Source organism: Peromyscus eremicus, chromosome X, assembly GCF_949786415.1.
Source record: "Peromyscus eremicus chromosome X, PerEre_H2_v1, whole genome shotgun sequence".
Classification (NCBI taxonomy): Eukaryota; Metazoa; Chordata; class Mammalia; order Rodentia; family Cricetidae; genus Peromyscus; species Peromyscus eremicus.
This window is the reverse complement of record NC_081439.1, coordinates 84,901,550-84,925,453: the sequence shown is the minus strand read 5'-3', so window position 1 is coordinate 84,925,453 and position 23,904 is coordinate 84,901,550. Positions and strand designations below refer to the sequence as shown.

General features: G+C 37.7%; 1 protein-coding gene across 1 annotated transcript; it reads left to right on the top strand.

Moving 5' to 3' along the window:
- The first annotated feature begins 12,802 nt into the window (after positions 1 to 12,802).
- On the top strand, positions 12,803 to 13,440 carry Rab9b (RAB9B, member RAS oncogene family). The gene has a single exon (XM_059251417.1). The coding sequence runs from the start codon at positions 12,835 to 12,837 to the stop codon at positions 13,438 to 13,440; it is 606 nt and encodes a 201-aa protein (XP_059107400.1). The 5' UTR covers positions 12,803 to 12,834.
- The last annotated feature ends 10,464 nt before the right edge of the window (positions 13,441 to 23,904 follow it).

The following is a 23,904-nucleotide window of genomic DNA, read 5'->3' as shown; positions in this document are numbered from 1 at the left end:
ATACACTTTTGTTTTATTTAGCCATAAAGAAATGTCTTTATGTCATTTGCAAGATATCTATATCTATATCTAATCTATATCTATATCTATATCTATATCTATATCTATATCTATATCTGTATCTGTATCTGTATCTGTATCTATATCTATATCTATATCTATATCTATATCTATATCTATATCTATATCTATATCTATATCTATGGTATGAAAGAGGGATGATCCAGGGAAAAAGCAACGACTTCATGAACAGAGTTATGAACACTGTGTATGTTTTGAATATTTTTCCTTTTAAACTTCCTACTTGCTGACAAGTAACCTATTTTTTGGAAGCTTCTTACCACCCTCCAAGGAAAAAAAACTTGTATTCTCTTAAGAGAAAGGTCAGCGAAACCAAATCTAACTGCAATCTCTAAGGTCAGAACTAGTACCAAAACGTGTGGGTGTTAAGAGTTTTCAGATTTCATTGTTTCATAAGAACTTTCTGGTAAAGTACATGCTCTAAATGATAGAATGGGATACTTGTGAAGTCATTATTCAGAAGCCAAATAACCCATGAGTCCAGGAATTGTTAGAGGGGATTCTGAAAATAGCCAAGAGGACACATGAAGTCCTAATTCCCAAATACATGTACATGGCCTATATTAGAATTATCCAGAGAACTTACTGAAAATATAGACCTCTGGCCACTACTATAGTGATTTCAAGGTCACAGATCAGGAATTTGTAGGTTTGATAAGTCCTCTATGTAATTTGATGTGCACTTAGTTTAGGAGTCACTAGATTAGATAACCTTTACCATGCATGTCCAAAGTAGCAATTTATGAAGTGAGTTCCAAAGAGATGAGGTAAAAGTGAGGTTCCTACTTTAGCAGAACTTCAAAGGATAGATGACCCATAGTGATGGGCAAGATATAGACATTGTATTTCATTTCTCAGATTCCAGAAACCTTAAAGGAAACTGCAGTATATTAACCAATCTCACTATGTTCTTGCCTGGTTTATCCTCTTAGAGAGAATAATTACATTTTACGAGACTTGGATTCTTATGTCCATCTTTTACAAGCGTAGCATGGGACAAATGAGAATGAAATACTTTCCTTTTTTTTCTTTTTAAGCATACAAAAAGAAAAGACTATATAGTAAGTTAGTGGATACGCCCAACATGCAGCTTCAATTCATGTCCAGTTTGTCTTTGTCTAAGCCTCCCATTCCACCACTATATTATTTTAAATGTGTCAGATGTTTAGCATAAATCATCTGTATAGTATAAATTTAGTATAAATAAATAAATCAGATATCAGTATATCACGAAATCCATATGCACTTCAGGAAAGCCTTTAAAAGATGAATTTTCTTTCTAAGGTATTACCACAATATCTTTGTGACAACTGAAAGAAAATCGACAGTTATTAATAGTATAAAATATATAGCCTAGTGCTCAAATTTCCCTGGTAGTATACTACAGGTTTTAAGTTTATATTCAAATGAGGTTGTTGATACCTCTGGGAAAGGAAATAACTTTAGAATAGTTTGATATATCTCTTGGAAGGTTATTATTGTTGTCTTAATGGTATGCAGAGTTCATGGGAGATGATGTTTAGTTTAAAGAGGTCCCTAGGATATTATTTAGGATTCTTTTGCTCTTTTTTTTTTTTGTTAAAGATTTCTCCTCCACATCTTTTATTCTCTTTCTAGCATTTTTAGGTCTAACTTTTTTGAGCTATAAATCACATACCATGGTGTTGGCATTTTATATAGTCTACAATTAAATGGGTTTTAGAATGCTTTTTGAATTGTGCAGTCATGACAACAATGAATTTAACCACCTTCAAAAGAAATTTCATACACATTAGCGTTCAACTTCAGTATCTCAATCTACTCTTAAACTTCAGTATCTCAATCTACTCCTAAACTTCAGTATCTCAATCTACTCCTAAACTTCAGTATCTCAATCTACTCTTAAACTTCAGTATCTCAATCTACTCCTAAACTTCAGTATCTTAATCTACTCCCAAACTTCAGTATCTCAATCTACTCTTTAGTACTATGTAATCGGTAATCTATTTTTGTTTCTGCGCATTTCCTTTTTGTGAGCACTTCATATAACTAATACAAAATTAAGTTTTTGTAACTGGCTTCTTTCACTTAGTAGAATGTTTCCAAGTTCATTCATTTATAGCATTTATCCCCAACTTTATTCCTTTTTGTGACTTAAAATATTCCATTGTGGAGGTACATTGCATTTTGTAAGCCATTTACTACTCTGTAACTAAAGTTACAGATACTTGTCAGACATCATGTTGGTGCTAGAAATTGAACCCAGGTCCTCCGGAAGAGCACCGTGTTCTAACCACTAAGCAATCTCTTCAAGCCTCTGACACAACTTTTTAATTACAGCTGTCCTAGTAGGTGTGGTATGGTGTCTTATTATGAATTCAATTTGTATTCCCTTGATGATTCATGATGCCAAGAATTTTTCATATATTCACCAATCATTTGCACAGATTTTGGAAAAAGTATACTCAGATTATCTGCTTTTTTATTCATTTATATGTTTTTTAACCTCAGATTCTTTTTTTTATTTGTTTTGAGACAGGGTCCCTCAATGTGATCCTGGCTTTCCTGGATTATGTACACCTTCCAGGCTGGCCTCTAACTCATAGAGGTCCATCTGATCCTGCCTCCCAAATACTGGGATTAAAGACATGGGCTACCATGCTCAGTAGGTTCCATTTTTAAAAAAACATTTTTATTTATTATTATTATTATTATTATTATTATTATTATTATTATTGTTATTGTGTGTGTGTGCATTTCTCTGTTCATGTGAGTGTGTGCACATATGTGTGTGAAGGCCAGAGGTTGACCTCAGGTTCCTTCTTTGTTACTTTACACACTGGTTTTGAGACAGGGACTCTCATTAAACCTTGAGTTAACAGATTGACTAGACTCACTAATCAATGTCTGGGGTTACAGATGCTCACTGCCATAGTCTACGCGCTGCATTTTACATGGATTCTGGGAATCTGATTTTAGGCCCTCAAGCTTTCATGCCATCCACTTTATGATGAGCTATCTCCCCAACCCCTTGATAGCGTCTTATTTTTTCAAAAGCATAGTAAATTTAGTGTCCAAGATATTTCCATTCTGTTAACAGTACTAACATTCCTTGATTACTTACTAAAGTCAAAGGCACTTCTTTGTATACAGATAAGTCTATATGATTATCACAGTATTACTATTCCCTACATTTACAAATTAGAAAATTGAAGCAAATTTACATGATACAAAGTAATCAGCAAGCCCAGTATTTCAACTTTTTGTTGGTGATGCTGTACAAATCAGTCTTTGTATTGTGGAGATGGCTATCTCGGGGAGAACTTTGATGTGTCTTTTGAAGTATAAAGGTTATTTTCATTCTGAAGGAGTCAAGCTATCTCTTATCATTGGTACTATGTCTAAGAATTCCTTGCCTAGTTCAGGGTTTCTTATAAGAGCTATAAAATGTTTTTCATGTAGAATTTGCGTTTAGGAGTCTCTGGATTAACATAAGGTTTTGCTTACCCTTAGGGTTTCCAGCAGTGTGGTGTCTTTAGCAGTCATGAGATCCTGATTACAGAACTAGGCATCTAAGCCTAGAAATAAAAGAAGCCTTTAACAAGTATATGTAGGTTTGAGAGATTCTTAAAGACTGTTAAAAAAAAACTATCAGAAAACAGCAATCCTGGGAAGAGAACAAATGAGTATAAATTATTATGCCTGAAGATGAGACTCTACTAAGGACATTTATTTAGAGCTCTTCACAAAACATTTCACTGGAGTTCAGAAATAAGCATTGTAACAGCAGCATATTTTCTTTCTCTTTCTTTAACAATTTCTGTGTTGGAGTGTTTTTAGTGTTCTGTGTTTTATAATGTATATATAAAATAGCATAGTAAACATAAAGTATATATGTACAAATACTACACATATATAGCTTAAATATATACATACAACTATTCAGACCTTAATCCACTTTGTACACCTATATCAAATTACCTGAGGCTGTGAAACTTGTGAAGATTCTTGTTTTGATCAACCATCATAGAGAAACAGAATGCCACCAGTATCTTGATGAGAGGTCCCTGGATGGGTAACAACATGATGAAGAAGCAAAAAAGGACATACCGGAGACAAGTACATGGTGTGTCCTTAATTTATAGCATTTCACTACCATAACCTTTAGCTCACTCCTGAGAAATACAACCCACTTCGTGAGTTCATCATTAATCCATTCCTGAGGGTTCCACTCTCAGGACCTAATGACATTCCACCAGGCTCTATCTCTTCAAGGTCCCACCACCCTAATACTGAGGACCAAACTTCAACACATGAACCATTGAAGGATGAACCATATCCAAGCTGTAGAAGTAATTTTCTCAGTAATTTTCTTTTCTTTTCTTTTTTTTTAAAGATTAGAATCAGTAAAAATTACTTTAGAGGATGGTATGTATCTTCTTCCCATCCCAAGAGGAGTGTGTTTATGTGAGCCGTGAGGTGGGTTTAAACCATGCAAGGGATTCCATTAGCTCCATTTATTTAAAATATCAACATTTATTGGTGATACATTATGCATTCATTCATATTTAATAAATACTTTCTTAGTGCATAATATGTATCTTGCTTTGGAGGGATATAGTTGTGAACTTAAACACAGTATGTGAACCTATAGTGCAGTATAGTTCAGTTAAGGAGATAGTTGTAACCAAATAAGTATGTAATATATATATGTATATGTATGTATTATGTACATAATCACACATTATATGATTGTGGTGTGAAATGAAAGCATAGCAAGCTACAAGAGGCTATAAGAGATGAATTGAGGCAGTCTTCATTATGGGATTATGGAGAAAAGCTACCCTATCCTTACAAGTGGCATTTAAGCAGAGCCTTGCTGAGATTGGTTGTTTTGCCTTGTGAAAAGATCGGGAGAGGGTGGCATAGATGGAGAGATGGTGTGTGTGTGAGGAACATATGGTGGAAGGGGGCAGTGCCATACAGGAATGGGTGTTCGGAAAGCAGTGAAGCTTAAGACATGAATGTAACTGAGAAAAAGATGGAGTGCAGGCTCAATTACTTGAAGAGATTTGCCTTCCTTTGGTTATGAGAGTGGAGAGAGGCAGGTTAATCACAAACTAGTCGAAGATACCAGAGGACCACAGGAAATCAGGAGGGACTAGTTTGGTGGCTGGGCATAATTGGAACATTGACAGTAACAGTTCCTGGCGCCTCAAGTACTGCTGTCTGTGATTCTCTAGAATAGTAATTGATAAGGAGGCATAAAGAGCTACGTGTTTTCTGTGGCTGATGTCAATCTTTCCTTTTGAAGCGTCATGAGAATTTTTTGAGCAATAGGCACCAATAGGGCCTACTAATGTGTTGTGATCATGTGTTTTCCTGTACTGTTTGAAGCAAGACGGTGTATGTACTACCTCTTGGGACAAAAACAAAGCAGAACAAGCAGATACAACAAGAAATCAAAGATTTGTTTCTTCGGTAAATGAGGTAAATGGAAGAGTCCCTGCAGGAAATGATGCTATAGCTCGCTCTGCCTGAGATGTTGGATCCCAGGCAGAAGAGACGCTAAGCGGCCAGAGCAATTATTTGATGGTCCATTGTGACTGTGACTTCTAATCAGCTGGGAGGGGAAGAAAGATGAGGGAGATCCCGGTTGGACAACTGCGCATGAAGGAAGAGCAAGCCACAGGAGCCGGCGGGAGGCGGCCGCAGTGGGTCCCCAGCGTCAAGAAGGGGGCACGAGGAGGCGGCGCGGGCCCCGCCCCCTCCCCTGGCGGGCGCGGGCGCGGGCGCGAGACGCTGCGCGGCGGCAGCGGCGGGAGCGAGCGGCAGCTGTCAGGCCACCGAGGTCCGAGCTGCACTTGCTGCCCCACTGAGGACGAGGCGGCCGCGCGAGCTGGGACCTGGTCGCGGAGGAGCCAGGCTGGAGGCACGCAGAGCCGAGCTGCCTGGCATCTGTAGCCCTGTCCATCCTCCTTCCCATTGTGTTGGGTAAGGTGTCCGCGCGTGGGCAGCACGAGGGGGCTAGCTGGTGGACCCGGGAGGCCAGGAGGTGGGGGGCCTGTGGGAAAAGGGAGAAAGGGCAGCTGAGGTCATCGCCGGGGTTACTCGCACCCCCACTAAAGGGGCCTAGAAGCTGCTGAGCTTTGTAGTCGGAGGTAGGTGATGGTGGAGGGGGGCGTTGCTGAGTAATCTGGAGTGGCTGCCAGAGCGGGGCAGAGAGGCGCAGGGCTCCGTGGGGAGCGGGTGTGGTTCACTGCGCATGCGCCACAGTCGACTGGCTCTAGGAGCTGAGGATGAGGTGAGAGGACCTGGGTCTGAGGTAGTTGGGACTATGCGTGACGTTTCACTTTCTAAGTTCCCAATGCTAAAACAGTGTTCCTGTCGTAGAGATGCCAACATTCCTGGTCTCCTAAGGACGTTTTATTAGTGTCCTGAAAACCTTTACTTCCAGGCAGCCTATTAAGGAAGACGTGGCCTGGGGACAGTGCCAAGTTCCTATCAAGTGTGTCTTTGGGCTTATTGGCCCAGAACTATTATGAGGAGTGAAAGATTAGACATGCATTTCCACACTGAACACTTAGTTGCATATATGATGTAAATGCCAGCATGAAGTTAGGAATAGCATTTCGGTGATATGACAGATATGGCATCTAGACTTTGTAGCATGGGTGTAGCTGATAACTGAGCTCGAGCAAAGTAAATTGAGTGCGTCACAGGGCTTCCCTGCCGTAAAACAATCCCCTTTCCAGCATCAGGTTGTATGGGAAGCAACCTACACCATTTAAATTAGAGGGTCTCAAAGATCAATCATTTCTTACTCGTGTTGATTTTTCACATACGTTAAAGAAAGCCACACCCATTACTCCGGTGCAGTATTTCTGAATAATATTTCAGGATTAAACAGTAAACTGAATAGCCCTAATCAGCATGTCGCCACAAGATGGGCTTTCCTCAAGCATGTCCCCTCCCCTGTGCAGACTTCCATTAGGGCCACTCTCATCCATTGTCTAGCTCCCCCTCTTCCCCCACCAAGGCCTGCAGTGCACACCCCTGTCAAGACCTGCTTCCAAACAACCTGCATTACTGATTGTGAGCATCATTCCACCCCCATGGAAACTGAACTGACGCTGCCAGTTCGCGTATGTGCCTCTTTTCTCTCCGTAATCGTAATAAAAATGCACTATTTTAAAAGGTTCAACCTTTATTTTATTCCCTCTGCTCCTAATCTCAAGCACCCCCAACTAAATACGGTAATTTTAATAAACCTATGTGGGTGCAAACACAGCTGATTCAAAAGGTTTCAAGTGCACTGAGGAATAGAGAGCTAAGAATATTAGTTATATGAATTCCTGATTCATCTTATTATCCAAGACAATATTTGAGTCCAAGCCAGATATTTCTCTGAATGGGACCAAAATTAGAATAAATATTATGGTCCAAGAGCTGGAGGTGTAGCTTAGTGGTGGAGTGTTTAAGGCACAGTGCCCTAGGTTTGATTCCCGGTGCTGGAGATTAAAAAATAAAAAAGGAAAGAAAAGAAAAAAGGATATTCAGTTCAGATCTAGCATAATATGGGAGCCATACTGAATTTCACCTTCATGTTAGATATATTTGTTGTTATCAAAAAGTCTTCTCTCTACTTAATGCTTTCTTCTTTTCGTGTTGGATCAAATTCTCCTGGGGGATGGAATTTGATTTCATTGATTGTTATACTGTGATGGCTCTTTTCAATTTGAATATGCAGTAACGTTTATCATCCTCACCTTCAAACATAATGACAGGGATGAAAGCCTCCACTGAAAAAAAAATGGAGATCATTATTCTCCTTTTGGTTTTGGTAGGAATGGAGATACTGTTGAAAATACATATTTATTTTAATTCTACGCAACAGTCCATTATTGTAGGAATCTTTTTTTTTATTTTAAAATGTGAGTGTAGCAACTGGGAAATGGAAAGCTTCCATTGACTTTCAACAGGTGGAATTTCTGTTAAGTTCTGTCTGGAAAGGGATCCAGATAAATTCATAATTTGTAATTTTAGTTACATTATATGTGATAACATTTGGATGTCTTACAGGATTATGGATCGATTGTTGGCATTAATTCTGGGTACCTACCTAATATGTTAAATCATAAATACTTATTGCTTATTTCTATGATGGATTCTGGTACCACATGCTGAAGAGGCTTCAAAGACATACATAAGCAGAGGACCTTTAAATCAGTTGTTTAGGAAAGACATGTTTTTTTCTAAAAGAAGTCTATTAACAACATCAAGCAGTGTAATAATATCATCAAATGCAAAGAATGAGATGTTTTATTGAGACAGAAAAGGTGGACATATTTGTGGGGTACAATATGATCATTTGATATAAATATACAAGGTATAATGATTGAAGGGTAATAATTGCTTCTATTTCCTTAAATATTAACCATTTCTATGTGCTGGGGACTTTCATATTTTGTTGTTTTTTTTTTACTATAAAGGACTATGAAATGTTTTATTTTCCTTTATAAAATGTCCAAATAATTTTTATTAAATTGGATCACTGACAGTTTCATACAGGTATAGAATGCATTCTGATTTTTCTCACCTCCAGCACTCTCTTGTCGCCTTTACATACCTGTCAAGCACTCACTCCTCTCTACATGTCCTTATATGTCCCAGAATGGACTTGAACTCCTGTAGCTGAGTATGATCTTGAACTTCTGATCTTCCTGAATCCACCACTCCCTGGGTGCTACAGTTACACATATCTGCCACCATGCCTGGTTTTATATGGTACTGAGGGTCAAACTCAGTGCATTCAAATACTCCACCAATTGAGGTACTCCTTCTCCTGGTTATTTTAAAAATATATTGCTTTGAGCAGTAGTTACCCTACTTTTTTTCTCTAGTGTGAAATAGAACTCCACTGAGGATCCAACCCAGCAGCGCCTCATACCTGTTAGACAAGTGCTCCTACCACTGAATTCCATCCTCAGTCCCTACTGTGAAACTGAAGCTTAGGTGTTTATTTGTAAATTCTTTATGGGCAAGTCCTTGCCTTAAACATTTCCAAACGTATCTACATGTATTGGGTGTTCAAGTACTAAACTTTACAAAGTAGATTGGGTGAGGAGAGACCAGAGGTGGGGAGAGAAGACCTGAAAGCCTCTCATAACTTAGATGTGAGAAGATGCTGCCCAAACGGCAACAAAACCATGTGCAGTGATGGATGCCTGCAATGAAGCATGGAATGGAAAAGAGGATAAATTACTTAAGACCACGAGCCTGACACCAGCTTGGGCAACCCAGCAGGAGTCTAATTTTTGAGATGGAGATAGAAGTAGAGGACTGGAAATGGGTATTTGAGGCCAAGTCAGCAGGATATAGTGACTGAAGGCAAGGAGACCAGCCTAAACTATTTCTTTCTACTTTTAGCAAATACATGGGAATTGGAGATGGTGGAGGAGGATGTAGAGCAATGGTTCTCAACCTCTGGGTTGTAACCCCTTTGGGGGTCAAATGATCCTTTCACAGGGGTCATATTATATCATAACATATCAGATATTATGTCTATCAGGTGTTTACATTACAACAGCTGCAAAATTACAGTTGTGAAGTAGCAACAAAATAATTGTATAGTTGGTGGTCACCACAACAGGAGGGACTGTATTAAAGGGTTGCAGCATTAGGAAGGTTGAGAACCACTGGTGTAGAATGTCACTTTGGTAATGACACAGCACACAGTAGGCACTCAGTGCTTTCTCAAACATCAATTGAAGGGTTATACCAGAAGATCCTGAAAATCTCTTCAACACTGAGACTCTATGCCATATGCAGATGCTCGCCAGGTATTGTTACACATTTAAGAAAAAGAAGGAACTAATATCTCCATAAAACAAATGAATGGTATAGCAGCAAGGAGGACCCTCTTTTCCCCATACCGTATAGTTTATGTACCTAGAATTATGTGTGCACACTGCCAACTAGAGAATTCTCAGATTGTCATTAATACTAATCATTCCTGGAGCTGGGCATTTAGTTGCCATATTCACTGTGGGTTTAACCCCTCTACTGAGTTTATCCACAGCTGGGAAAGTAGAGTTAGTGAGTTATTTAATGATGTTAACCCCATTTTCTAGGTATTTAAGGAAACTCATTTGGTATCTATCTTTTATACCAGCCATCTATAGTTCACACAAATTTGTACTCCCTTATGTTGCTTTTAAAAAATGAGAGTTGAAGAGTTTTGAACTATAAAATTATATTCTAAAATAGTATTAAAAAGAAAATATGAAGTGTAAGCATAGCTCAGTGGTAGAGGACTTTCCTAGCCCACTAATGCCCTGTGTCCCTCTCCAGCATATCAAAAGCAAAGCCAAACAAAAAAGGAGAATTAAAAACTGTGCTAACACATATGTTTCACCATCATTTCAAGAAATATTTGTCACTTGAGCTACAGTTCCAAAGACAGAAATTTGAAAGCAGAAGTGTGGACAAAAACCAAGCTAACAGAAATGATAGGAAATTTCAGATTCTATAGAGTAGATTTAGCCTAAGAAGGAGGATAAAGCTTATCAATGTAGATGTTGCTTACATTTTAGCTACTTAATCAGATAGTCAATAAATACCTGATCAGCTTTGCAAAACAACATAAAATAAGTAAGCAGCTGAGCTTATTTATTCCTCAACAAGCATACTTAACAAGCATAGGAATTATTTGTCTTTTTGGACCACTATTCTAGTTTTGTGTCATTAATATATGCCACAATTAACTATTAATATTAAGCAAATATGTGTTTGTAGTAAGGACAGCTAAATATTAAAACCTGTGTTCAAGCCAGGCATGATCGTGAATACCTATAACCTCATTACTTGGAAGGACTGAGGCAGAAGAATCAGGAGTTTAAGACCATCTCAAGCTATATAGTGAGCTCCTGACCATCTTGGGCTACATAGAGAGACTTTGTCTCAAAAACCAACCAAACAAAATCTTGGGTTCAAGACAGATACCATCAACTTGTCGATAAAATAATTAGCTAAGAAAGTATACTGTAAGCCCATAAGCAAATTAATGATTTCTTCTCTGATCATGAGAATCAATTGCAGACTGCCTTGAGGCAGATTGGTGGGTGCACTGGTGCTTTTCAAAGTGGGAGTGTTGGTAGGTATAAATGGAAGGAAAATTGTCTAGGATTTATCTTAAACTCCTCTGCTTTTACTCTCCCAAATTTCACTTCTTGGAATATCACTTACTTGCTTTTATTTACCTTTACTTTGAATAGAGCATGCAGCAGAAAGACAACACAGTTTTTTTTTTTAATCACACAAAGTACAATCAGATTACGGTAAATTGAAGTTTGGGTAATAAAATTACTTTGATCACATTAAACACCTGCAACATTTTGAACTTTTAAGTGTATTTGTGGAAATTCTCCACAGGTTACTTGAGATTGCTGTGGGATTTCTCCCTGAATTGAATATGTTTTTTTTCTAGAGACTTATTTTCATTTTATTATAGATTATTAAAAATCTGCTTCCAATTCTGTTTTTTAGAGCCCTAATAAGAGAATAAAGCAGCAAGAGGGACAGAGGAAAGGGCTGAAGTTGTGAAAAAATAAAACACAGCTGGGTAAGTATTTTATGAGATCATGCTATGAATTTTGATATTTTACAATTTCCTCTGTTAAAAGTCAATATTTATAATTTTAAAAATCATTCAAAAAATAATTTAAAGGGCTATTATGGCTTTCAAATTCCCTTTTAAATGTGTGTGCTTCTAGAATCTCTTTCACATGCACTTCTTGGTCAGGGTTTAGGTTTCCTTCTTTTGAGGCTCTTACATAAATGTTACCTTACTCAATTAATATCAACATTGTTGAATTTCCAGGATAGACCCAATGTGACAGTACCTAACAGAATATTTTATTTTAATATATATTCCAGGTAGTCCATGTAAAAATATTTTGTGTAGGTAATGGGAAAATTGCTACATGATTATTAGTGCTTTATATTTTAACACGAGTTTTCATATATTGGTTTTGTGGTATTAAAACTTAAACTCAAGAATCTCATAAGATCCTCCTTTAGCTAATACCTGTTATATTGATATTAGTTAACTGTCATAAACTTAAATGTCATTGTATCATGAAGAAAAAATTATTGAAGATCCATTTCTTGTTAGAGTATCCATCTCAATGCAAGTATAATGGGAGAAAATGCTTAGAAAAAGTTGAATTTTTTTCTTTCTTCCATATTCCTGGGTCCAGTCTAATTGGGACCCAGATCTTGACTTGACAGAATCAAGAACAGCTTATATACCTTTCAGTAACCCTTAGGTCCCTCAGAAGCAAACATTAAACCTCAAATAAGTTTCATATTTGCATCCTGTTTAGAACTGTCCAAACTGGAAACTAATACAGTCACACATTTGAGTGGCATACCTGTTCTAGGATCTCTCACCTAGAATAGTGTCAGAACTGAACAAATTATGGAGCTGTCTGCTACTTGGCTTACTCATGGCATTCAGCCATTCCTTGCCCAGGTAAGAAGCTTCAGGGGGAAAAAAGACCAGTTTTCCCTCTTTTATTAAAAGAGTTTTCTTTTTTTTTCCCTTGTTTTAAATTAAGTAATGATCATGTAAGATCATTATCGGGGCCTTATAAATCAGGGAAAATTTCTGTGAAGTTGATTTGTTTCAGATTTAACTATTTTCTTTCCTACATTTTCATGTATTTTCAGGTTCATTTGTTTGCAAACTTCTCCCTGTTTCGTGTTGCAACAATGAGTGGAAAATCCCTTCTCTTAAAGGTCATTCTCTTGGGTGATGGTGGAGTTGGGAAAAGCTCACTCATGAATCGTTATGTAACCAACAAGTTCGACTCCCAGGCTTTCCACACTATAGGGGTAGAGTTCTTAAATCGAGATCTGGAGGTAGATGGACGCTTTGTGACACTTCAGATTTGGGACACTGCAGGGCAGGAACGTTTCAAGAGCCTTAGAACACCATTCTACAGGGGAGCAGACTGCTGCCTGCTGACCTTCAGTGTGGATGACCGGCAGAGCTTCGAGAACCTTGGTAACTGGCAAAAAGAATTCATCTACTATGCAGATGTAAAGGACCCAGAGCATTTCCCCTTTGTGGTTCTGGGTAATAAGGTAGACAAAGAGGATAGGCAAGTGACGACTGAGGAGGCACAAGCCTGGTGCCTGGAGAATGGAAATTACCCTTATCTAGAAACAAGTGCCAAAGATGATACTAATGTGACAGTGGCCTTTGAAGAAGCTGTTAGGCAGGTGTTAGCTGTAGAAGAACAGCTGGAACATTGCATGTTAGGTCACACCATTGATTTGAACAGCGGCTCCAAAGCAAGTTCTTCATGCTGTTAGATAGAGGGACTCTGTTCAAAAGTGTGCACTAAGTTGGTTAGCCCATAGTGTAAGAACTACTGTGCCCTCTGGTAGTATGCACACACACACACACACACACACACACACACACACACACACACGTGCCTGCGCACGTGTGAGAGTAAAAGATAAGGTTCTACTTTTGAAACAGAACCTTTCAAATTGAAGTCGTAGAGCAGTTTAAAAAAAGCTTTATTGAGCCAAGTGTATTTTGCGTGATTTCTGCTATGTTCCCTTCCTGTGTGTCTCAGGACACTTCAGAAAGTGTCAGTCCTGAGAGATTTGAGTGTTTTAAAATCACGGTTTAAACCTAGAAGCCAGCCGCATGACGGAGTGAAAGAGCTTAAAGTGTTCCATTAACCAGCGAGCAGATGCCACCACCAGACTTTTGCCAAGCAATTGATGCCATTTCTACCAAAGGGAAAAATAAGATTCTGAGCTAGTACAGCGAAAATAACAGTGGAAGCAAGGATTTCTAAGAAGGAATTAGAAAAATGTGGTGGTGAAGATTAGGAATGTAGATTTTTAAAATTGCACACTGACTTGTTCAAATCCTTACATATGGTTTAATCTCATGAACTTAAAAAAATCATCTCAGTAATGAACTTAAAACATACTCTAATGACATTGGAGGTTGATTCTAATCCATGTGTTTGAGTCACAGGACACTAGTGAATGGATTATGCTTAAATATGCCAACTCCCTTTGCAAATACATGGTTGGCCTGCTTTTCCTTCATACAGTCTACTGCTGCTGCATAGAGATGTTGCTTCCTTGACAACTTATCAATTTAGTGATGCTGCTTAGTACGTGGCTTTGGGTGCAGTGCTCTCTGCCTAAAATTTAGACAGTCCTATGGTTCACCATGCTGGCTCACGAAGAAAGCCTCAGAAAAGATTGGAGAGTATCGGCCTTTGCCCACAGGTTTCTTCACTCAGTTGTGTGTTGTAGAGGAAGAAGGATCTGATTCTTGGGATGTCTCACCGAATGTTCAGCTGGCCAAACTAGGACATTAAAACTGGCAAAAAAGCAGATTTTTTTAAAGCTTTGTGTTAGAATGAATTTCTCATAATTAGATTTGTTCAAAAATGGAATAGAATGCCTTAATAGTGAGCTCCCTCCCAGTAAAAGTAGTCACTGGATGCCCATCTGTTAAAATACTGTAAAAAAAATTACTGTACTGGCTACATGTTTTAAGGTTCCTTCAGGTTTAAGTTCTGAATTTACAAACTATGTCAGTGCCATGTTATGGTTGGATTTATCTGAAAATAATAGTTAAGACTATAGAGAGGGCCTTAAAAAATCCTCAAGCCATTCTGGGATTAGCCTTTAACAGCAACTACTATTAAAAATATTCCAAAGACACCATGCTCAAAAAATGATTTGACAATTTTTGAATGCCATGACTGCCAATATTACATACTGTATTATGAATGTGCCATCTGGTTTTTATTGGTTGATCTGCATAGACTTTAATCTGTGCTTTAAAATATGTATGATAAAAATTGTGACCCACTGTAGAGAGGGACAGTTAGATAAGGCCCCCCAAAGAGATTTAGGCCTGGGATGGGGTGGGAGCATTCACAGGAATACAGCCTAGAATTCTCCATTGTAGCCACACATGGAATCAGCCTTACACATGGGACCTTATGTGCTTTAAGAACTCTGGTACTTTTTGGCCACATAGACAAGAGGAGGACAATATTTCAACACAGACTTACTCAGTATTTCCAATTATTGTATAGTCCTGACCCTATTGTCCAATTAATTTAGATGCCAGAAGTGAAAGCCAGAACTGGGACCCCACAGCTCTTAAATATTGGTTCCTATCCTGCCTATGCCTATAGCCAGCCACCCTGGTTTCAATGTTCTACAGTCATTTTGCTACAATCATGTTTGGGTGAAACTCTGTACGTCAGAACTAATCAATGGTAATTGTTTTTAAGTGCATGAGACCTGGGGCCTTCTCTTTCTACTTGCTCTCTGCTTCTAATAGTTTCTATTTGTAGATCTCAGGCCTTCATAAAGATCTCCATCAGCTCACAAAACCTATTTGTCTCTGTAGAGTGGCATGTGGTCATTTGAGTAAAAATAAAATTACATGGGAATTCAATTCATAGGCATCCTATCCATTGAGACAAGTGTTAATTTGATTGGCAGGTAAACTGAAGCCCCTTTCTTCTTATCCATATATATTTTTTTCTACCAAATTACTTCACAATATCAAGCACTTAACAGTAAGTGACAAAACAGTGGCTTTTTGGTGAGTAACACCCAGTGGGTGCTGACATATAGTTTGGGTAAGATTAAAAACACCAAAAGCTGACATCTGTGGTACCAGAAACTGTGCATATGCGTTTTGAAATCTGAAATGTATACAGAATGTGCAGTGAAATATTTTCAATAGGTGTTTTTTAATGAACAGTAGATTTTTGGAATAATGTATTTCTAATTAGAAGCATACTGTTTTTCAATGGTCCATTAAAACATCATACGAAATATTTATTTAATTTATTGTCACGTATTGGCTTTTTTGGGGGGGGGGCTCAGATTCCATATGTCTTCAGTGGATTGATGAATTTCAGGTGTATTTGTACCTGCCTCAGCCATCTCTACTTTATCCTGAGGTATTCCACAATCCTCTTGTTGCAGGTGCTGCTCAAAATCTCAAAATGTGTATAAGATACTTTGTTCCAGTTGTTTAAAAAAATCATCTGTGTCAAAGTGAATAAAAAGTGCATTTTGAATAACCAACATACAAAGTTTGTGGGGTTTTATTTCTCTCATTTTCTTCTTTGTCAGTATAGCAGCTTGACCTATCAGTCAATGCCTCTCTCAGACTTTACCTGATGTGGTCTCTGAATCATTTTTTATGTGATAATCCAAGTGCCTTTCCATATTTATCATGCAGTAGTGATTGAGAAACAAACTCAAAAAGTTGGAGGTTGGAGATTCCTTTTCTTTTATTTTAGACCCTTCAGTAATACATGGAGAGTTAGGGGACCAGAATATGGATCTTAATCTTCTACTTTATTTTTAATCATAATTTTTAAATGTTAAACTATTATGAAAATATAAACAGAATATCCACACTGTCTTTATTTTCTTGACTGGTAAATTGCCTAAACATTAGAAAAATATGTAAATGTAGACAAAACAGGTCAGAACACAAAAGATAGTTTTTATACAAAAATGTTTTATTCTCTTGACCACCACACTTTGGGCCATTAATGTTACACTAAGCATCAAATGGCGTGAACACTTATGTTAGTGAATTTCTAAATTACATATATATATATACATATATATATATACATATATGTATATGCGTGTGTGTGCTTGTGTGTGTGTGTGGGGGGGGGTGTCCACGTGTGCACCATGGTAGATGTGAAGAGATCAGAGGACAACTTTCTAACTCAAATCATCAGGCTTGGTGGCAAGTGCCTTTACCAGCTGAGCCATATTGCCAGTCTAGCGACATTTAAATTATGAATGTAAGTCTCTCTACCATACATGATTCATCACATTGATTCCATCTGCTACAGATTTAGCAGTCTCATCCATTGTACATACTTTTGGTTATTAGACCTATGCAGAGCCAAAAATATTCATTTTCCTTGCTCCAGAATTATTACATCATACTTAAAATATAATAATGCAAATTCTATGATGATACAACTTTGAGACTATGGAAAGGCATAAATTTCTAATCACCTTCAAAAGAATTTTTCCACAGCAGAGTACTTGTAACATGCTTGAGGCCTTGGCTTTGATCCCCATCACTGAACAAAAAGAGGGGAGGGCAATGGATCTTGTCTTCCAGAATGGATATTTTCAAAGCAGAAAACTAGATTTCTGTCTAACAGTTTTCTGTCACAATCATTGCTTACAGGGAAATCTCCTCTTAAGACATAATATGAAGTCTCATTTTGGGGACAGTAGCTGGGATTTTTCCAGAAAAATGGAGGACATGCAAGATACAGTTTCTGTTCTATCCTAAAATTGAATATTAAAAACACCTTGGGAAATTGAGGTATCTTCTTGAATAATTTCATGATGGGAATTGAGATTGGCATATCTGTTTAATTTTCATTACTTCAAGCAAACCCGCAACAATATTTTTTCAGTATCAGTGATCTAGACAGTCATCTCACATCTTTCTTTTCTTGTTATGGAGAGACAGGATTTGACACAGAGAATGATTTTTCTTATACTTGATTTCAGGGAAGAGAAACCATGATGCACTGTCATAGTCCAGACTGCTACAACAAAATGCCATAAGGTGGGTGGCTTACAAACAACAGAATTTTGTTTCTCATGGTGCTGAAGGCTGGCAAGTCTAAGATCAAGGTTCTGAATCTGGTGATTTCTCATTTACAAATAGTATTTTCTCATTGTGTAGTGAGCAGAAGGGGTTTCTTTTAAATCAAAGCACTAGTCCTGTTCATGGAGATAATATCTTCACAACCTAATCACCTCATCAAAGCCCCTACCTCCTGATACTATCATCTTTTAATTTAGGATTTCAATGTGATTTGGGGATGAGTGAGCATAAACATTAGATTCATAGCAGACATATTAATGTGTGTATATTTTGGCGTAGTCACTAATGTTCCTTTCTTCCAAGCAAATATTTTCTAATTACCCCAGCTTTTCACACCAATGGAGCCTTTATTGTTTAGTCTATACTTTTTGAGAGAGTGAGGAGAATTGCAGATGCTAGATATGTTTTACAGAATAAAATAAACACTATTTTAAAAAGAAATATTAAGGACTGGGGAGATGACTCAGTAGTTAAGAGTGCATGTTCCTCTTACAGAGGTCCTAAGAGTTCACTTTCCAACTTCCATGTCAGGTTGCTCACAACCACCTGTAACTCCAGTTCCCTGACTATTGAAAGTCTCTGGTTTCTGTGGGCATTTTGCAGTCACATGCACATACCCACAAAACAGACACATATGCATACAAATTGTTTCTAAAATACACTAACTCTAGAAGCTAAATGCTATTCAATAACATCTTACTGATGAGTTCACACACACACTCATTATCAATGCACTGCCTTTTATTTAGCTGCTTGTGGTAGTTGCAGTGATTTGGGGGTAAGACTTTTTTCCCTTACAGAGTGAGAGGTTACTTAATGTTTTCCCTGTGAGAATAAGCATCTTCACATCTGGAAATGAGAAGCTGTCATCTTTAGTCATACAGGAACTGCAGCAGTACACTATGCATCTTCACAAATATTTTTGTCTGCTCGGGGAAACACAGAGCATTATGATTCAGCCACATACAAACACTTTTTTAAAATAGTGTGCTTTGTGTGTGCAAATGTGTATTTTTTTTTAGGTAATCTGTCAGTTCCTTTCATGCCCTGTCAGCTATTGATAAATGTGTAATGAATCTCACTTCAGTTCTCCTGAATTTTAACCAGACAACCAAGCCTTGTTGTTTATTCTGAATTGGCTGATAAAAAGGAATTGGAAAATGCTGCCTAATGAAAGAAATAACTAAATTGAACATTTGCTATATTGAGGAAGCAAGAGACAGGCTCAGCTCTTCTGTTGTCCATTACATTGTTCCTGGCTGCCTTAAAAACAGCACATGTGCCCTGTAATATATGACTTAACAGCTGGTGATACATGAACATCTGTTGGCAGCTTTAAATCTTCTCTTTCTCTATTGTTCCTGGGTGGAAAATGGCGCCACCAGTGTACCTTTTGAACCCTGTCTTTATTTATGGGGGTGGGAGTAGACTTATGCATCTATGGCAGAAAAGCCAGAAAATCGAGGGAATAGACAAGCAGGATAAGTAATATTCGTTTCTAATAATACTATTCTAAGATAAGCAAATTTATCTTTGTTATGTGGGCTTTGAATCTATTTATATAAAGGGAAAACTGGCTGTAACACTGTACACACACTGTGCAGTCTTTTCCACCAAATACACAGTGAGTATTTCTTCTAGGGATTGTATTTAATGTTTGCATTCTATTGAAGAATGAACTGTAATACTTGTAATAAAATTGTGTCCTTTTATAAAATAAAGGGGATGAGAAGGTTACTAATAATAAGCTTACTTCAGATCTGTACTTATTTCTTACAAGTAACACTTCTAGATCAAAGAATATGAATATTTTATGGTTTTTAATATGTAATGACAAATTGCCCATTAGAAAGTTGTCCCAAATTACATCAACATTAGTAGAATAAGAGACTGATTTTCTCAAACATCTACACATACCATCCTCTCTAACCGAATTCACTTCCGTCAATGAGAGTAAAAACTCACGTTTGCACTTGCATTTATTATCTGAGAGTAATAACTGCACAGATATGTATTGATCATTTTTATTTTTCTTACATAAATGGTCCATTATGCTGCTTAGCTTATTTGGGATGTGGGGCATCGTTTTGTTACTTTATTTTGTTTTGTTGCTGTTCTGGGGATAAAATCCATTCCTATGCCTACTAGGCAAGTGATCTGTCTCTGAGGTTCAGCTCTCATTTTTGTTTCTTATGGAATTCTAGGAATTCATTTTTATATTGTGTATTTTAACCTTTGATAGTATCCATATCCCTGTTTTTTTAATTCCTCTTCATATTTCTCTATGTTTCAAATATGTTAAAAATTATTTTAAAAAAACTTATGTTCTGATAAAATAGAAAACTATGGTAGGTGGGAACTAGAGTAATTTCCTCTTATTTCTTCTTTACTCTGGATCACATTGAAACTACAAGCACTATTATCCTTCAGAAAGTCTGTGGGTCTTAGTATTGTCAACATAATAAAAAGCACAGACAGCAATCAAAATACTCTTTCATCTAGATGCTTCACTGCAAAGTATCAAACAGCTGGTTTGAATTGGTTTAATTTTTGCTGTAATAGACAGATTGCTCTTAACTCATACAAATACAGTCAGAGTAACTTCAGCTTTTACCCACAAGGGGACAATAAAGACTTCCTAGTGTTCTGCCATAGAGAGTAGAACCCAGACTGTTAGAACCGAAGAGGCATGTGAAAAGTACCTAGCTAGCCCACCCTTCCCTTATTTCATACACAAGGAAACTGAACAACAGAGCTGTTCAACAGTTTGTTCAAGGTCACAGGGACCTGTGTCCAAGACATTTTCCCATTTACAGTACCATGGCTTAGTTTAACTGACTCAAAATGTAAACACTCACATTTTTTTACTGATTTGTAAAAAACATTTTACCTTTTTTGTTGAGACAAAGTTCACAAGTAGCATTAAATACTTAAAATGTACAATTCATTTATATTTATCATCTCCACAGTGTTGTAGAGACACATATTTTCCCCAGCTCAAATCCAATCCTGACATTCAATGGATGATTAATCTTATGATAATTATATAACCTTGCTCGACTTATTTTTTTCAACCTAAGGACGTGCCCCCAATCGCCCCCAGTTTACTCAGGAGATCTCATCTATTTCCCCTTCTCAGGGCGATGCATCCTTCTTAGGGTCCTCCTGGTTTGCTAGCTTCTCTAGAGCTGTATGGGACTGGACTAGGTCCTCTGCATAAGCAAGATAGTTATGTAGCTTGGTCTGTTTAAGGGACTTCTGGCAGTGGGATCAGGATCTGTCCCTGGTGCATGAACTGGCTTTTTGGAACCCATTACCTGTGGGGGGACATCTTGCACAGCCTTGATGCATGGGGGAGGGGCTTAGACCTGCCTCAACTGAAAGTACTAGGTTTTGCTGACTCACCATGGGAGGTCTTACATTTTTGGAGGAGGGAATAGGGGGGTGGGTTGGAGGGGGGAAGGCTGAGGGGTAGTGGGAGGAGGGATGAGAGGGGAATCTGTGGTTGGTATGTAAAATGAATACCAAATTTCTTAATAAAGAAAAAAAGAATGCATTGTCATGGATCAAGGTGGAATTAAAATTATATAGTCAATAAAAACTTCTTTTCCCAGACAAAAAGAAAACCCAAATATGTTACTTAGGGAGTTTTGAAAAGGGATGTGGCTCCCCGGAAAGCATGGTGATATGTGTACCATTTTAGAGTAAGTGTTGGAACAGCCTTTAAGCGGGAAAATCCAGCATGCTACAAATGTATTTGGAAGGATGAAAAGAGATGACTAAGGGAAGGAAGTAAAACAAGAGAGACAAAGAAAGGGAAGTTTTCAACTCGAAACGAAGGAGGGTTTAGGATTCAGACAAAACTTTATAAAAGCAAAAGAAATCCCTGGTGAGGATGACTTCCAAGATCCTATCCCAATTCTCTCATACAATACTTTATGTAGAGATAAAATAAGAGAAATTGTTATTGACAATCAACACGAAATTTCTGCTTAAGCAGGGACTATGCAGTAGTACTTTGGTGCTATGAACTACACCTAAAATTCATATTTGTCCTCTGTGTGATCGTATTTGGAGGCCTTTGGGGTTGTTCTGGGCTAAAAGTGGTCCTAAAGGCAGTCCTCATAATGGCATCAGTGCCTTGTAAATAGAGGAAGAGATACATTTTTCCTCGCTCTTTCCCCACCTTGTATCTGAGGGCACAACAAAAGGCATTTATCCAGGAAGAAGAGCTCTCACTAGACACGGAATGAATCTGCTGCTGCATCGCTCTTACAATCTCCAACCTCCAATTGTGTTCTATGCTATGAATTAGACTGTTATGGATCTTTGTCTTAATAGATATTTTACACATTGAATGGAGTATGCAAATTATAATAGCTGTGCATGGTGCCCCTTTTTCTCGCCATACCTTTTAGTTATAGTAGTGAGAGTATTCTTATGTCTTGAATTATATGCAAGCCCTTCAGTGAAACCTAACATATTTAAGAACCATATTATCCTACTAATAAATATTTCTTATGTAAACCTAATACCAGGTGCTATTTGAGGCATAGCGATGAAGAACCTAAGTAGAAAGTGGAAGAAGCCAAAGCAGAGAGAATATTTTATGCTACATTAAAAGAATGGGGAATAAAATGTATTTTAAGTAAGAGAGGAGGAGATATACACCCATGCTACAGAATGAATACTCTAGTGATGTGGAGGATGGGTTTTGTTGGGAGTGAAATAAGAAACTATAGACAAGTGATCAGTAAGAAACTAACAATGGATACGAAAATATAAAGGACTATGCAAGTTATAATGACATATTTAGATCTTAAGCTGCAAGTGTACAAAATAAATGAGGTGAAAAGAACAAACTGCTATGAAAATAAATGAGGTAAAAGGAACAAACCACTATAGCAGAATCAACTAAGGATCTTGTTAGAATGCGCATTCTTCGGCTTCATCAGGGTCTCCTTATAGTCAAAGTCTCTGGGGAAGGACAGCCCAGGCATTAGGATTTTCTCAAGTCTTCATCATAATCACTTTCATAAAATCTGACACAAGTTCAAACAGGACGGGTTTCTAGACAAGTATGATGGCTAGTCTTGATTGTCAACCTGACTACATTTGGAATCAACTAAAAGCCGAACAGCTGGGCACACCTGTGAGGAATTTTCTTGGTTGGATCATTTGAGGTGGGAAGACTCACTCCAAATCTGGGCCAAACCTTCAGGTGGCAGCCCACATAAAAGGGCATGGAAGGAGGAAGCTTTGCTTTGTACTTGCTTGCTCTCACTCTCATTGGCAAGTTCATCTGTCCTGTTGCAAGGCATTCCTTCGCTGGTATTAGAACCTACTTCTTTGGCATTCCAATATAGACTGAAGACCAGCTGAGACATCCAGCCTTGGGAACTGAACAACTACTGGATTCTTGATCTTTGTATTGGTAGTCATTGTTAAACTAGCTGGACCACAGCCTTTTAGCCACTCTAATAAATCCTAAATATGTCCACTAGGCAAGAGAAAGAAACAAGAGGCACTCAAACTGGAAAGAAAGATAATAGGAACATTTTAATTAACATGTTATCAAACATTTTAAAAATTTAAAGACCATAAAATCCATAAGAGCTAATATACACATTCAGTAAAGTTTCAGGATATTAGATTAAACACACAAAAAATGAGTTGTATTCATATACACGGATACTGAATCATCTATAACTGAAAGTGTTTAAGTCAATTCCATTGAATTACTTTTACTTTGTATGTGTGGGTATTTTGACTATTTCTATGTCTGTGCAACACTTGGATACTTGATACCTGTGGAGGCCAGAAGAGGGTGTTATATGCCCCAAAACTGCTGTTACAGATGGTTATAAGCTATGATGTGGGTGCTGGGAATCAAATTCAGGTCCTCTGGAAGGGCAGCAAGTACTCTTAATTGCTGCACTATCTCTCCAGTCCTTAATTCCGTTTATAATAAATAGCACCCGAAGAAGAACATACTTGGAACTTTAACAAAAAAGGAAAAGGTTCATGTGCTAAAAAATTACAAAACTTTGTTGACAGGGATTAAAGATGACCTAACCAAATGTAAAGGAAGATTATAAAGTGAAACAGAATATTTAAAA